General features: G+C 41.5%; 1 protein-coding gene across 10 annotated transcripts in view; it reads right to left on the bottom strand.

The window, feature by feature from the left end:
* exoc6 (exocyst complex component 6) overlaps positions 1 to 17500 on the bottom strand; it is a 60601-nt gene that overhangs the window by 12178 nt on the left and 30923 nt on the right. For 6 of the 10 annotated variants that reach the window (XM_042081962.1, XM_042081961.1, XM_042081964.1 and 3 more), the window contains exons 12-18: positions 15900 to 15971; positions 15477 to 15574; positions 14385 to 14490; positions 13729 to 13838; positions 9850 to 9961; positions 9170 to 9304; positions 5037 to 5216 (exon numbers count right to left, since the gene is read on the bottom strand). In XM_042081962.1, the coding sequence (XP_041937896.1) occupies positions 5037 to 5216; positions 9170 to 9304; positions 9850 to 9961; positions 13729 to 13838; positions 14385 to 14490; positions 15477 to 15574; positions 15900 to 15971 (813 nt within the window). Of the gene's footprint in view, positions 1 to 3924; positions 3955 to 5036; positions 5217 to 9169; positions 9305 to 9849; positions 9962 to 13728; positions 13839 to 14384; positions 14491 to 15476; positions 15575 to 15899; positions 15972 to 17500 lie in introns of all 10 variants that reach the window. The other 4 variants (XM_042081957.1, XM_042081956.1, XM_042081960.1 and 1 more) reach the window with 1 other exon arrangement.

The following is a 17500-nucleotide window of genomic DNA, read 5'->3' on the forward strand; positions in this document are numbered from 1 at the left end:
GCAACCTTGATCATTTGGATCATTCATATGTATATATATATGGACCCTTTCAACAATAAAAACAAAAACAATGCTTGAACATTCTATTTGGGCCCCAATCTACTTCCTCTGCATTAAGATAACATATGGAATGTTAAAACGGAAGTCTTGTGGGGCCAACTATGATGCTGATAATGGAACTCTCTTGAAAGGGTCCATAGGCAAATGGACAGTCTATTTTGCCATGATACACTTCAAATTAAACAAAATAGATAGAGACAAAAAAAAAACACCCAGCACAACTCAGTGACTATGACCATGTCAAAGAATATACAAGTAAAGTAAATCATGGATGACTGAGAAATAACAAGGCACTTTCCATTGAATTTAGTTAATGGAATATTGAAGACATCTAGGACATAGGACTCATGTAACATTTCATAACAACCTTTTCATAAATCAGTTAACAGTCAATCAGTTTGTAACACCTAATATTGGCCCTTATAACACCTTGTATTAGCCGTTCCTGTTGACTGATGAAGAAGCTGTTATTTCAGATTTGCTCAGAAGAATCCTGGACAGAGTTGAAATCACGGTCATCCTCATCAGTAAAAAAAGACCAATCGTGCTGCATTGACAACAGCACTGTCTTTATTGATATTTTTTGACTGTGTTCATTGTGGGGCAGCCGTGGCCTACTGGTTAGCGCTTCTGACTTGTAACCGGAGGGTTTCCGGTTCGACCCCCGACCAGTAGGAACGGCTGAAGTGCCCTTGAGCAAGGCACCTAACCCCTCACTGCTCCCCAAGCGCCGCTGTAGCAGGCAGCTCACTGCGTCGGGATTAGTGTGTGCTTCACCTCACTGTGTGTTTGCTGTGTGCTGAGTGTGTTTTACTAATTCACGGGTTTGGATAAATGCAGAGATCAAATTTCCCTCACGGGATCAAAAGAATATACTTATACTTATGTGATCTGTAACGCTGTATTTCTCAGTGTTCAGTGGTTCAAAGACGGACCTAGCTACAGATGCAGTAGGCTACACTTGGGAAAGTGTCATTCATTCCATTCCAAGGAAGTATGGTATGGATGAGTGGCCAACATGCTTTCCTCACGCTCATATCTACAGATAAGAAACGAGTCATTCTGAAACAGGACTGGTCACGGATGGGACGTACGCCGCTGACAATGCCGCTTGGTGGAGAGTTCATGTTGGTCAGTCGTCAGCGGTGGCATTTTTAGCCATTTTAGGGGTGTGTGTGTGTGTCTGTGTGTGTGATCATCCACATGGAAACCAAAAGGGAAGGGTGGATGGGGGGGGGGGGGGGGGTTGGTGAGAAGCGACCAGTATGTAAGCATACATCCTAGAGCTACATGCGATACGTCTGCCTTGTAGACTTAACTGCTGGTGTTTGCTTTGCATATAAGGATTCAAATTCCTGCGCGCCACATCATTCTGCTGACTATTCAGTATGGATGTTTGATTTTTAACTACTGCTCTCTGTCTAACAAACTCTAACTTTACATTTCTGTTAAGCATGACAAATGTACATTTATCGCCCCTTTGCCAATTTTTATAAATAGCAAAGTTTAGTTGGTGAACTGCAGAATCCTGCATATGGCAGTCCTGCTTGCTCTTCTAAAACTAGACTGTTCTTCTACAGGCCATGGGGCGCAACAAGTACCAATCTCCTCAATCTGTCAAATTCCACTCCTGTACAGTATATTATTGTCACTAAACTACAGTATTGCTACACAATTTACTATACAATATGCTTCCCCAGAATGTATTAGACAACTACTGTATATGACACGTATGCCAGGATGGCTCAACAGCAAAAGCAGAGCAAGGGCTAGATTCTGGGGAGTCCTACACCTGCAAGAAGCTGACACCTTCCTTCATATTCATGCAGTTAGCTAAAGATTAAACTGTTTGGAGAATGAAGACTTGTGCATAAACATGACACTTACATGTAAAATATCTGCAATACTCAGTCAGAAAAGCGACTCGAAGAGGGAAAAAAGGGAACTTCAAGTTGAGCGCACAGCTCTACAAACGTGTAGGTGATGGATGCGGTGGCCGGGGCAGGAGTCAAACCCACGCCAGGTGTACAACACATAAACCTGCCCTGGCCCCGCGCCAGCCAAACGTCTCTACACGTCAGGGAGGGTAACGGCCCCTCGTGCCCAGGGGCAACAGTCGCTGAAACTTCCAGCACAGATGGATGTTGTTGTTGGCGGCAGCGACCGCGACCGCAAAACCACCAGCATCCAAAAACCTGTTGCACATTCTTGGGCCTGCGTCCCAAGAGATACCGGCACTCTGGAGAGCATTCAGAGAGTGAGAGCACCTCTCCCACCATACTGATAAGCCTGAAAGTAGATCACCTGAAGGCATAGACAAGGTCTTCACTTGTCGAGAAACAAAAGGGGGATTTTGATCCATCTGTATTACGCATCCAATATGATATGAGTTATATCTGATCACAGACTCTTGCACAAGAGAGGAATGAATACCTTTGAAGGAGTGTCACGGCATGAGAGTGAATGCTCTCTTATTTTTCGAAGTTGTGTGCAGTGGAATGAAATATCTTGCATGATTTAGGCCTTTATGTGTTGACAGTATGCTGGCAAAAAAAAAAATTAAAAATCATAAAGTATTTTGACATTGTCTGTGGCTAGACAGCAATGAGACTTGAGTCACAAAAGCAAAGACCTGTATTCATGTATGTACGCCCTGATATGTGCACCTGGGGTGCGTTTCCCAAAAGCATAGTTGCTAAACTGTTAGTTGGTTGGCAATGGGAACTTAGTTAGCAACTATGCTTTTGGGAAACACACCCCTGGATAGCAGCTACAGTGTGTTCCCAATGGGAGATGCTTTCAATACCATGACCTTTATCACCAGAGAAGAGTTGTAAGACTTGTGGAGTGTTTTTTTTTTAATCTGAGCTGAATTACATCTAATAGATTGACTTTGTTATATGCAACTGAGTTAGCAGAGTACTACAAAGAATCTATGGTCCCATTCAGTGTGTTTAAAAGCAAGGTGTTTAAATGCCAAATTTCTGTCTGTAATCATCGCTACTTATGATTATTCTAAAAGGTCCACAAATCATCATCCATTTTCATCCATCTCTTACTTTGGTTTAGAGACCATCTACTTCAATAATTCTAAAGTACTGATCCACTACCACTTTGATTATCGGAGCTTACTATTGTTAAAAATATTGACAAACATACATGCATTTATATATAAACACATTCATACGTTCAAGACATTATAGTCTTTTGACACACTAACTATTCTGCATGATGTATTACTTCTACAAAGCACACGGAAATACTTCATGAATTACAGATGATGCACACACACACGTGTATATATATATATATATATATATATATATATATATATATATATATATATATATATATATATATATATATATATATATATATATATATATATATATATGTACATATACACACACACACACGTGTGTATGTACATACATACATACATACATACATACATACATACATTTAAAACCTATTGAGACCTTCCGAGGTCCTAAAGCTAAACTACCCTTTATGATGTATTACACTTAATTAGCGTATGACAGCAAAATAAGCCACTGATGTGGATCGCAGACAGTGGCAACCATGGACATGATTAGAAGGGTAAGGGGGGGGGGGGGGGGGGTATGGGGTGGCACTGGGAGCAGGGCAGGTAAGGGGTAGGGGTAAATGGTGGCAGGGGTAGGGTAGCAGGCTAGGGTCGTGCTGGTTAGGTGGCTAGCCTGGCATACTCGGGCATTACGTGTGGTGGGGAGGAAGGAGAGGCAAAAGCAAGCGCCAGCCTGGTAAGGCAAGTCCACGGGAAGCACAGACAGGCATGCATGCTGTTTCCCCTTCAGCAGGGAGAGGCAGGGAGGTCTTACTTACCGACATCGCGGCATGGTCATTGTAGATATTCTGAGCAGAAAATCACCCACAAACAAAAAAAAAACAAAAAAAAAATACAAAAGAAGTACAAATACAAACGAAACAAAAATAAGGAACGTGGACAAAAGAGGGGGGAGGGGGAAGGGGGGGGGGGGAGAAAGTATGGCAACAATAAATGGACAGGAAAAAAACGGAAGAATCAGAAAAAACCAAGCATGCCTAGCAGAAGAAGAAAAGAGAGAAACTCAAAAAATTGCACAGCACTGGAGAACGTAAAGGAGAGAGAGAGAGAGAGAGAGAGACAGAGGAGACATTCCGTCGTAGAACGCGCCTGTTTTTGTGTGCAAGTCGAAAGTCAAGAAGAGGAGAAAGGGAAATTAAGAGTTGGCTTAAAGAATAAAGAGGCTCGTCTGGTTAGGCCAGGAAGCTTGGATAATTAAGCAAGCGAGCGGTTCACTTTGGCAAGACACACGGCGGTTTGGGGTGTAGCCCTACCACTGTTTGGCATGAGTAACCTGGGCTCTAATTTCCAAAGAAACGTGTCTGTTTGATATATTGTACACCAACTATGTAAACTCACTTTTAAACTCACTTTTAACGTGTTGTGATATGTCAGTAAAAATCAGTCTATATAAAATTTTCCCAGATTAAATAACCAAGCCTTCACTAACAACGTATGCCCTTGGTTTCTTTTCAGTTTGTTTGTTGTAGACTCAACTTATATTCAAAATATAGGCACCGACATAAGCAGTTTAACGGTCTATTTTTTCCTGGGAAGAGTTAGCTGTCATGATAGCCATGGAATCATGGAGTCCACATCACAAAAGAACACACAAAAAATACAACCATCAGAACTATATCCATGGCATGCAACAACATAAAGGTGAGACCAGATACACTGAAACAGGAAACCAGTATATCACAACGTACATATATAAAGCCAATAGACCTCACATAGGCAAGAACAATAAGGACATCACTAACAATATAAACATCGACAGCAACAAAAACACACAAAAACAATCACATAGAAACACACGCACACACACACACACACAGAAACTTCAAACAGGTGTGTCTGTGTTTGTGAGTAAATGTGTGAGTGAACGTACCGGCAGGTGCGTGAAGACCTGAAAGGTGCTGCGCAGGAAGTTGATGAGGTCCATGAGGTAGCCGCTAGCCCGGCCGTCCGACTCGGACATGCCCCACTCGTAGTCGGCCAGCTGGATGAACTCGTCAATCTTCTGGTTTAGCTTGGTGTAGATCTCACCCTCAGCTGCGTGCCGCGCGTCCTGACAACACATTCAGATTCAAAGATTCAGATTCAGGGATTCCGATTCAGTGATTCAGATTAAGGGATTCCGATTCAGTGATTCAGATTAAGGGAATCAGATTCAGAGATTTAGATTCAGAGAGATTTATTTGTCACATACACAGTTATAATAACAGTATAAAACTAGTAGTGAAATGTAAACTTGGTTAACTCTATGTCTGCGCAAAATGGAAAAGGATGTAAACAGATAAAAGATTAATAATAGTAGTTAATAATGATTTCATTAAAATAATAAAATAAAAGATAAATAAGTATAGATTATATTAAAAAAAAACATAAGGGAATGTAAAGGGATTGCAGTTAAATAGCATTTATATTCTAGTATATTTATATTTGTATGTAGATATTTACATAACATTTATATTCTACTAGTGCAGTGCAATTTGCAACGATATGATTCAAAAACAATCTCTGGTAGCCTATAAGTGACATCTCACTCTGTCTGCCACTCGTTGTCTGTAGCTGATCAAAAAGACATAAGCCTAAAACTCTGAGTTAAGGCTATATAGCCTATGTTTAGCCAATTGAATAACTTGATGATATAGAAGACAAACCATTTTGTGGAACGATGCATCATATGAGATTTGCAACAATGCAACTCAAACACAGTCTCTGGTAGCCTATAAGTGACATCACGCTTTGTCTGCCATTATTTGTCTGGGCTATTCGAAGTGTCAGTTTATTGCACAACATTTTTACTGTATGTCATTTTGAACAGCCCCTGCATACCCGTGTGTGTTGGCGTGTTGTAAAATCCGCGGAATCATTTTATGCAAGCAAACTACATACAGGGAGTCTGTATCATGTCTGAGGTCAGACATGATAATCATCCAAACATCTTGCATCTTGACCGGCGCTGTGCCCCGATTCAGTACTGCCTAAAGTCCGCTTACCCTCAGCCTTGTAATAACAGACTCCTCTACCTCCCCAACAGTGAACCAGACCAATAACAGAACGACTCCTCTACCTCCTGAACCACCACCACCCCAACAGTGAACCAGACCAATAAAAGAACGACTCCTCTACCTCCTTTTGAATTTCCCCTAGGAATCAATCAATCAATCAATCAATCAAGTAAGTAAGTAAGTAAGTAAGTAAGTAAGTAAGTAAGTAAGTAAGTAAGTAGGTAAGTCAGTCAGTCAGTCAGTCAGTCAGTCAGTCAGTCAGTCAGTCAGTAAGTAAGTAAGTAAGTAAGTAAGTAGGTAAGTAGGTAAGTAAGTCAGTCAGTCAGTCAGTCAGTCAGTCAGTCAGTCAGTCAGTAAGTAAGTAAGTAAGTAAGTATAGCCTGGCTAGCGCCACCACTTCTCAATGAGACGTGGTCTGGGAACCAAACGTTCATTTTCTCGTATTTGAAAAAAATGCCCAGATCCGTTTATTGGGTGCCACGGATGTCTATCAAATGCGTCTCTGCATAGCTCATCATCGTCTTGCTTTCCCACCTGTTCTGTGATTGGTTCCCTATCTCAGGCGAAAATTTGCTTCATGGTCTCCAGGCTGCCTTAGCAGCGTGAATCAAATCGCGCGCAAGGCAGCATGGGAACACCCAGGCTAAAGTAAGTAAGTAAGTAAGTAAGTAAGTAAGTATCTATCTATCTATCTATCTAACCAAAAAGTTAACCAGACCAATAACAGAACGACGACTCTACCTCCTGAACCACCAACCCCAAAAGTGAACCAGACCAATAAAAGAACGACTCCTCTACCTCCTTTTGAATTTCCCCTAGGGATCGATCAATCAATCAATCAAGTAAGTAAGTAAGTAAGTAAGTAAGTAAGTAAGTAAGTAAGTAAGTAAGTAAGTAAGTAAGTAAGTAAGTAAGTAAGTAAGTAAGTAAGTAAGTAAGTAAGTAAGTAAGTAAGTAAGTAAGTAAGTAAGTAAGTAAGTAAGTAAGTAAGTAAGTAAGTATCTATCTATCTATCTATCTATCTATCTATCTATCTATCTATCTAACCAAAAAGTTAACCAGACCAATAGCAGAACGACGACTCTACCTCCTGAACTACCAGCACCCAAACAGAGAACCACAGTACGGCATCCTCATTTGTCACAATAATAACTACATGTGAGTCCCACTCAGCACAAGCTGGGTGATGAACTCAGTGACAGGATGATCATGCATCACACTGATACACACAGAAACACACACCCACACACAAATCTGACATGCCACTTCACTTCTTTTTTTTTAATGGAACAAAATTCATGGTAATGTAATTATTTGTGTGTTTATTTATGTATGAGTTCATTTTCCTCTCCTCATTTCCCTTCATAACAACACGGCAGCTCATTAAAATGTCCTGACACACACACACAGAAACTTAAAACAACAGAAATGTAAATAGGGGAGGTCATGTCCTTATGTGTGACAATGTGCACCATGTGCACCATGTGTGACAATGTGCACCCCCCCCCCCACCCCCCACCCCACACACACACACACACACAGACACACACAGACACACACACACACACACAGACACAGCGTTCTGCTCCACTCAGACTTCAGGTAAGCTTGGTGAGCTCATACTTAGACCTGTGCGGTTGAAAGCCTGACACGTCTAAAGAGAAACACGAGAAAAGTATTGCCCTATATGGTGAAGTGTGTGTGTGTGTGTGTATCCATGCATGTCAAGACCATGTCCTTAGAAAGCCTAATCAGTAAAGTAAGCGTTGCAGTTAATCTTCACGACTCTCAGAACACTTCACTATGTACTAAAACACATAAAGAGACCTGAGTCATCCTTAAGACAGATTCATTCCAAAACCATGTCTACCTAATTTTGGTTTTATACCTACTAATATTCAACTATTGAATCATGCTGTGGGGTTTCAGATTTAGTTACAACAACAACAACACACACAGTACGTGAGCATTTGGGCTTAACTCCTGACTGACAAATGATTGACATCCTGCTTGATTAAAAACTGAGACATATTCTATTACTACCACATCGATGAAAACCAGTCTAAAACACAGTGTGCACCTTTTCTAGCTCATCTCTAGACGCAGAAATTACTCATCTAGATTGTGTTCCAAGGAAACTACCATAAGGGAGAAAGGAGTGACAACCTATCAAGTACAGTACCTGCCGTTCGGATCGAATGGATTTCATCAGTGGTATGTGTAAATCTTTAACATTGGTGGGGAAACACACAGACAGAGAAATCTGGAACTGAGTGTCAACCTCATGCCTCTTATGTTTGGAGGTCAAAGGTCATGACCCTTGACCCCTGCATTCTGGGGGTTATGACAGGCAGGCCTGATGGCTTTAGAGTAAACACTTATCACTCAGCAAGTACTTATAAGATGTCCTTCTCCCTGACCCTTCATCTTAGCTTTAATCCTTAAAACACTAATGAGCTGCCCCTTAACATTTATATTTTAGGGTTTGACAAATAAATGTTAATGTTTATGGTTCTTTGGTCCAAAACCACTTACCGTGACATCAATAAACACTACATTGACTGCATAAAGTCATATAGCCTAAATAAAAAATGTAATTCCAATATTAGTAATAGACTAAATAAACGTTGACAGGATAATAATAACCATACCAACATATACAAACCACAACTCTATGAATCACTATGAGTCAGTAAACTGTGGAAGTGCTTCGGGTACCGTATGGGCTTGTGAATTTTTATCAATGAGCTTGTGACTCTCATGTGTTGGATTTTAGTTATCAGAGTAAATTCACCAAGGGCCAATCTCAATTCTCTGTTTTACCTCTTCCCCTTCCCCTATCCCTTCATCTTACCCCTATAATCGATCAAGCTTTATTCGTATAGCATCTTTCGGGCAACATAGTGACACAAGCTGCTTTCCAAAGGGATAACATCCTGCGTCCTGCCCCGTGTTGCCAACAGCAACAGAGACAGCACTGCACCACTGCTTGTGAATGTGAACGCACCTTAAACGTGGCCAGGCCATAGAGCCGCGTGGTGTGAATGGTTTCCGGGGAGACGTTTGTGATGTTGGTGATGAAGTCCTCCAGGTATCTACAGGCTTGCTCTAGATGTGTAGTGTTGATGATGATCTGAACCAGCTGTGGGACAGAGACACCAGAGGAACGCAAGAGGAAATGGGCATGTTAGTGCTGAAATAGTTTTCAGTCACTCTCGTCTCGTGGGTAACGTCACTTCTGTTGACATTCAAACAAAACAGAAAGCTAGCTAGCTAGCTAGCTCCCCCCCCCTCCCGTGCAATTGAAACTCTCCTAAACACGCATCTCGTCTGTGATTTGCTGGGACAGTTTGTTATGTTTTTATTTTTTTTGCCCAAGTTGTTTTGTGGCCGTTTTTGGAGCCTGGGTTGTCCACAGAGATAGTGTTTTTTTTTACGGTGTATTCAGGACACAGGCAGCTAGTGGATGATGAGGTGATGTTTGATGTAAGTGACAAAAAATGTTATAGCCTAAAAAACGTATGACATCGCTTAGAGCGCCTTTAACTCAGTGAAGCCTATGTGTAGAAAAGTATTCTAATAGTCAGCTTTACCTCAGCAAAGTCTATTTCTAAAAGAATGTTCTAGTAGTGCTGTTTTCCTCAGTGAGGCCTATGTGTGTTTAAGTATTCTAGTACTGCTGTTTACCTCAGTGAGGCCTATGTGGGGCTTCTTGATGAGGTTTTGTAAGCAGCCACTCAGCGTCCTCGTCAGCAGAAGGTTGGTGGACTTGCGTAGCATGTCATCGATTTCTGTCGAGCTGGAATAAATGAAATACAAATTATATTTTATCTCATGAAAATATAACCACAGTACTCAATTATGGAATGTATACATTCAATGTGAGTGAGGACAACCACAAACCTCACAATAACTTTTTTGTCATAATGGCTAGCGATTCAGTAATATAATTCTCTGTTGAACTATGACTCTCCAAACCACTCTATTACTAGCAAACCCTACTGCCTCACTAACATTAATATCATGACATACTGTATATCACAAAATATGGGACTGCTTTCAAAAATGCAATATTTCAAATGGTAACAGCACAGAAAGTGGATTTTTTAAACAGTGAAACATTTCATTACTGATTTTGTATCACTCGCTGAAAAACCTACAGTAAATCATGATTCTCACTCAAGACCTCTCTGCTCAGTCAGTCAGTCATGTGTGTATGTTTGTTTTGACAGTCTTTGTTTGTTTATGTGTGTTAGCATAGCACTGCCAGTGCTTGCTGATGCAAGAGATAAGCGTCATGTTTGGAGGCGCTGATTAGGTAGGAGGGGCCGAGTGAGGCAGAAATCACACTGAAGGTTTTTTTTTTTACCTCCTAACCGCAGGTATTTAAAAATTTACATTTACATTTATTCATTTAGCAGACATATGTCAGTTACATTACAAGGGCCATTCTCCCCAGAGCAACTCAGGATTAAGTGCCTTGCTCAAGGGCACAACGGTGGAAGCTAGGAATTGAACCCAAAAAAACTGGCTACTAAATGCTAGCCTAGCTCCTTAACCACTAAACTACCACTGCAACCACATTGTGAGAGTGGAAATTGATTGTTGTTGCTATGATACGTTATACTTAGCTAAATTGCTCTCTCCCTGACTAGGCTAAGACAGGTAGCTAAGGTTTTTTTTTTTTCTGTTTACGCCTCGCTCATACAAATATGTGGCGTGTCACAACAGTGAAACTGCATTGTTCCATTGGGAAATAATTTCATTTGAGCGCCTGGAGGTGAAAAAAAGTGTGTCAGTGTGAACGCCGCCTGAGGTGTGAGGGGAGGAGCCTAATTAGAGGGGGAGGGGCTTATTCACATTGAACTGTGTGTGTGTGTGTGTTTGTGTGTGTGCAGGAGTGTGTTTGTGTGGGAGTGTGTCTGTGTGTGTGTGTGTGTGTGTATATGTGTGCGTGTGTGTGTGTGTGTGTGTTTTGGGGGGGTTGTCAGCATTAGTGGTTAATTAGCACCACAACAGGCGGTGTCGAGTAGAGCTGCTCATTTGCATGGGTTGCTAGCAGCATGCCTGGAGTGTGGAGAGAACAGAACAGAGAAGAGAAGAGAAGAGAAGAGAAGAGAAGAGAAGAGAAGAGAAGAGCTTAACCCGCTCTGGGATTAGTCCATCAACAGGGACGCCAGGGCTCGGAGGAGAGCTATAGGACCACAGGCACAGCTTTCATGCTCCTCTTCTCTGGGACACTGATACCATTCATGGAGACACAGGCACGCATCTGGGGGAGGGGCTGAGGGGGCTCGACCCTCAAAATTAGGTGGAGGATCAGATGCCCTTGCAAGTACACAACTAGCTAAAGAATGAACCTAAGGATGGATACTCTTGATGTGGTAGGAGGCTCCCCTCGCCTCTTAAAGGTAAAGTAAGAAGTGTATCCTGTTTTTATTTACTTCCCCTCTTAAAGGTAAAGTAAAAAGGGTATCCTGTTTTTAATTACTTGTTATGCAGGGACAGACTGACTTGCGACCAAATGACAAAAAACTGTGTATGTGTGTGTTTAGGAACACAGGTCCTCCTCACGGCCCCCTCACCCGCTAAACATCATGGGAGGTGCCGCTAAGCCCCCTGGGATGCACGAGGTACCGGTCCGTTTGGCCTGGGAAAGGATTTGGGGTGCCGTCGGACAAGCACAACACAGATCCCCCTCAGAACACACAGTGCCGCCGCAAATGCCACAAGGGCTCACGGTAAAAACAAATACTGGCAGCGCTGCGCTCGGCTACAGAGCGCGCGGGGGAGGCCTTGCTGACACCAGACTGAGGGGAATGACCCATGGAGGCGACTAAAACACCACGGTGCTTCTGTTGGTTCTGACCAGTCAACATGACCGGGTTGATGCTGAGGTCACAGTGGGGGGGGTTCCCCGAGGAGCGTGTAAGTGGATGCGCTGCATGGCTGACACTTATTGATGTGAGATGAATGTTGTTTTTTGAAAAGGGGTTGGTTAGGAGTAGCTTTCAGAAGTATTTTCTCATTGACGTAATGCAAAAACAAGTATAACTAGGGTCTAAGTCACAGTTTCTGATGAACGATGATAAAGACGTGTAGCCATTATGACTAAGCAACCGGTTATATTGCCAAGCAGTCTGCATGGTCCCTGCGGTCCCCTGTCTTTCATATTGGGCATTTCTTTCACATGTCACAAGTAATTGTGTTACATGTTCTTTTCTATATTTCTGATATTTTGCTGATTGAATCATAAACGGCCACAACAATTAAGAAAAGTGAAAGTGATTGATAATGACTGACTGACTCTATTATTGTGTTACATGCTCCAAATGTAAAGCACTTTGAGCTGCATTCTGTGTATGAAAGGTGCTATACAAATAAAGCTTATTATTATTATTATTATGTTCATATTGTTTGAGACCAGCAAAAGAACAGAGGCCAATAGTGTGACTACTGAGCCACATCTCCACGCCGGGTCAAACAGGTTCTGATTCAATCAGATCCGGTTTCTCTGCATTTCACTGTCTGCAGGTGTCAAAAAGCTTAACTTTCATATAATCTAGATTCATTACACATCAAGTGAAATATTTCAAGCCTTTTTTGTTTTTTTGTTAATCTTGATTATTCTAATCTTGATTGCGATTTACAGCTCGTGGAAATAAAAAAAATCCAAAATCTCATAATATTACAATAAAGAATGTATAATACATAAATGTCGACCTGAGATGAGCTCTATCCAGCTAATGCCTATCTCACACTACAGGATAATCTGCCCGATTTTGGGCCTGATTCTCCCCTTACGACATGGGGGTGAGGGGGGCATTCCCTCCTACAGCCTGATCGGAACCGATTGTCGGCTCAGATTGTCTTGCAGTGTGAGATGTTTAAAGATAGAATGTTAGTGGTTCTGAGAGTGCCCGATAACGAATCCGAGGTATCAAACACGTTCGATATTTACGACGCAATTTCTAAACGTTTCGGTGGTGTTTTGTGTGTGGATTGCGTTTTTTAGACTTTTTTCTAAAAGTGTAGTTGCATATTTTGGCTTGCTCAATTTTCTTCTGTCTCCCTCCACTATTACCTGTCTAAACCACCAAAACGGCATCATTTTGCCCTATTGCTGGACCCAGAACCCTTGTTTCTTACACCCCCTCCTTTGCCCAATAGAAATAAAAACTGCACAGACTTTCTTTTTAGCTAGTTTGACATAATTCAAAATGCCGCCAATGGTCTCCTAAGCCTTTATTCTGTCAGTCTGGGCAGGGCAATGGACTATTCCACAATATTCTAATTTGTTGAGATGCACCTGTGTGTTTGTCAATGGACTTCCCTTCTACTCCTCCTTTTACCACTATCTCCTTTGACAAGTACTTACACTTCTGCTCTCAAGCTCTGACAGTAGTATGTATTGTAGTAGTATTTCTCATTATCTAAGGCCTCCTTTGCAACGTAGTTTGAATGCTATTCCCCATTTTGCAAATCGCTTTGGATTAAAGCGTCTCCCAAACGAATAAACTTAAGTGTAAATATGGAGATTTTATCTTTCTTCTTCAGCACCCTCACCTGCGGTGCAAAGACTCGGAGAACTTAAGGCTGGCGTAGATGAACTCTTTCACCTGCGTGTAGATCTGAGGCACAGATTGGGACATGGGGAGTTTCTTTGGAAATGGTTGCTGTAAGAGAAAGAGAGAGAAAAAAGAAAAAATGAACTAAATTAGTGAGTGTAGACAAGTTAGCTATGATGGCAATCATTTCCACATATGCAACATGTGATACAAACAGTTAACACACTCTATAAATACTAAGTTTTCTCAGAGAGCAGTGACATCCACAAGACCAAATGCTGTATCTGGTAACATTGGCAAAAGTTTAAATCTCAAGGTCACCGAGTACTATCGGTGCAAAAAACCTGTGCACCAGGTTTTGTTAAAAATCGGGGTTGTTTTTTGTTTTTTTTATGTGTGTGAGTGTGTGTGTATTCCTCTGCACAGACAAACAAAACATACCGAAAACATAACGTCCTCGGCAGAGCTAATAAATCTGTGTGGTATGTGAGATATAGGAGAGAGGAATGTGTGTGTATGGAGATAGAAAAGAAAAAAGAGAGACAGAGATAGAGAGATAGATAGAGATAGATAGAGAGAGAGAGATAGAGAGAGAGAGAGAGAGAGAGAGCAGTGGTAGTGGTAGTGGACTGAGGGGTGTCTGCTGTGCTGTACCTTCTCGATTTCAGCTTCGTGAAAGGGGAACCTGCTGATGACCGATTTGTATTCTTCTTCCGTCTCTACAGGGATGGGGCTGTAGTTGTCCTGTTCAAATATCTCCCTGTTCCACACACACACACACACACACACACACACACACACACACACACACACACACACACACACACACACACAAACACACACAATTAGTGCACTGGAACAAAGTGTCAGTCTTCATAGTGTGTGACACTATGAATGTCCACCCCGCACAAACAATCAACATACCACACCCCCCCCAACATATCACACACCGCGTGGGGCATGGAGACATACACACATACTGTAACATACCACACACATACAACATACCACATGGAGAATTAAGAGTGTGACTCTTTTCATCAGTGGTTCCTCGATGGTGGAATGAGTTACCCAGTGCTCTGCGTTCCAGCGATAGTTTTGGGTCTTTTAAGAGGGGTCTAAAGACTTTGATCTGTTCAGCTTATGCTTAATTAATTAAGTGGTTCTTATGAGTTATGAATTGTATATGTATGGCATTTGTTTATTTCGCATTACAGATTGTTGATATTGTATTGACATTTTTATTGTAGCTGTTTGTTTATTTTAACTATTGTACTGTTATATCTATATGTCGCTTGGGAAGCGCCTGCTATATTTAACTACCGTTCAAAAGTTTGGGGTCACCTAGAAATATCCATGTTTTCATCATTAATGTTGTAAATGACTGTTGTAGAAAGAAATGGCTGATCTTTAATGCAATATCTACATAAGTATACAGATGCCCATTATCAGCAACCATTCATCCAATGTTCCAAAGGAACATTCTGTTTACTAATCTGATATCATTTTAAAAAAGGCTAACTGAGAAAACATTGGAGAACCCTTTTGCAATTACGTAAGCACATAATGTAATCTGAAAACTGCTGCCCTGATTAAAAAAAAAAACAATGCAACTGATCTCAGCTGGTATTCTGAGAGAGAGTGGAATGGAAATGTCTAAGTGACCCCAAACTTTTGAACAGCAGTGTAACAAAGATAAACGTAAACAATAATAGCCATTGTGACAGGTGTCACAGTGTGACTAACCTGAACACCAGAGCCCATTTCTTCAGCAGTGTCTCGTTGTACTGATCTCTGATTTCAAACAGCAGATCAAATAATCTGTTCACCGTGAAGCCGTAGCCCTGAAGACAGCAAGGGCCGCAAGAGTCAGAATACGAGGGTCCAGCGTCAAAACAACATTTACACAACATTTACGGGACAATTACAAATACACAACGTTTATACTGGAAACGCTGGGACCATTTAGGGGAAAAGGTCAACATAAGCACCCACAAACTGGCTTGGGCAAAATGCAATTTGAGATTACATCTAACACGTATTTTATATTTGGGATACACTAAGAAACACTGTCAATAGAAAAACACAAGCTTTGGCCAGGTTTTTATATTAGAAGATGCAAACACAGGATAGAAAAGAAGCTATTTTCAAAAACGTATGAATACTAACCTGTAAAGTGTCAGCAAATATCACAATCATGTTTTTCAGTTCCAAGACCAGGTCTGGATCACTGCAATACGACTACAGGAAACAGACACAAGGAATAAACAGAAAAGCTTATTAAATCAAATGTTTGCTACCCAAACGACAAAAAAAAACTACAAAACCATGAAACATATTCAATTATTAATTACAACAATATTGAATTGAGGTAATGGACTAATGTTAATAACTGTTAATGATTATCCAGTTAATTAAGATAGCTTTGCGTACAAACCCGTATGAACAAACGACTGAGGTCAAATCAATCAGTAAGAAAAATCTCCCCATTCTAAAACCACTTCACAACCCCCGCCCACACATCGCCATGCCTTTTCTTTTCAAAAAGAAAACCTCGTCTCTTGATTAGTTAGCATCAAATGGCTAACTCATGGAGGGTCACTTATTGATCAAATGCCTGAGGACTTATAAAGAAGCTTAGGGAGGAATTAGCACGTGAATGCCATGCCCCCCCGCAACTCGTTGATGGAATGGAACTTACTCCATGGGGGTGTGTGTGTGTGTGTGTGTGTGTGTGTGTGTGTGTGTGTGTGTGTGAAGGGGGGGCTATGAAGAAGAAGAAGAGTGAGATGACTTGGCCTGACCCAGGCAAGGGAGTGTTGAGTGACAGGATTTAGCGAGCAAGCAAGCACCCACCCACACACACAAACACGCTCTTTCTTGCACGATACTCCTTGTTCTGGGTCATACACACATATATAACCCTCATTGTAACCAACAGTGTATCAGATGGTCTTCAGTTAATGACGTTATGTGATAAGCAGATAAGGCTTATCTTTCCTGAAAGTATTATTGCCGTTTTTGGTCCAGTAGTCCTAGACCACTGATCTATACTGCTGATCTCTAGAAATGAGGCATTAAGTGGGAGTGGGGTAAAGGATATCGCCACGGCCATAGGTACTACAAATATAGTCACGTTCAATGAAGCGACAGTGTACAGAGCTACAGAAAAACAAATAAACTTTCACTATAAACCTTTCTGACATTCAAATATTATACTGTCTGTGGCTTAGGTGGTTAAGGTGGTTCATGTGGTTAAGGTGGGATAGGTGTTTTCTATAAGCATGTTGGCAGATCTGGCAGAATTCTGTCTCAGCCACAGGTTTCCATTCTGTTACTTTATGACTTTAGGGGTGGGATGTGCAAACGATCGAGAATAGTCTGTTGCCTTGTCACAGTGCAGATGTACAAAGGTGCCTGGTGTTACTGAGTTACGGAGCTACTGGGATTAGCATGACCAGTCTGGCCTATATGACTACATGACGATTGCTAGGCTGGTGATCTGCTGAATATGCCTGACAGCTAGAGGCTGACTCTGAAGCGTGTTGGTTGAACTGTTAAACCAGAATGTAGTTCTTAGCTACAGCCTTTTGGCAAATCTTACGATGACTCCCTTTCTATCTGGTCCTACAGCAACTAGAGCTGTCTGATGCTCAAAGGTCCCAGCAGTCTTGTTAAAGCAGAGCCAGAGTGTCACTTGGCATGTCTCTCTCTCATTCATTCATTCTCTCTCTCTCTCTCTGATTCCTCTCTTTCTCTCTCTCTTTCCT

This window comes from Alosa sapidissima, chromosome 24 (genome assembly GCF_018492685.1).
Source record: "Alosa sapidissima isolate fAloSap1 chromosome 24, fAloSap1.pri, whole genome shotgun sequence".
NCBI lineage: Eukaryota > Metazoa > Chordata > Actinopteri > Clupeiformes > Clupeidae > Alosa > Alosa sapidissima.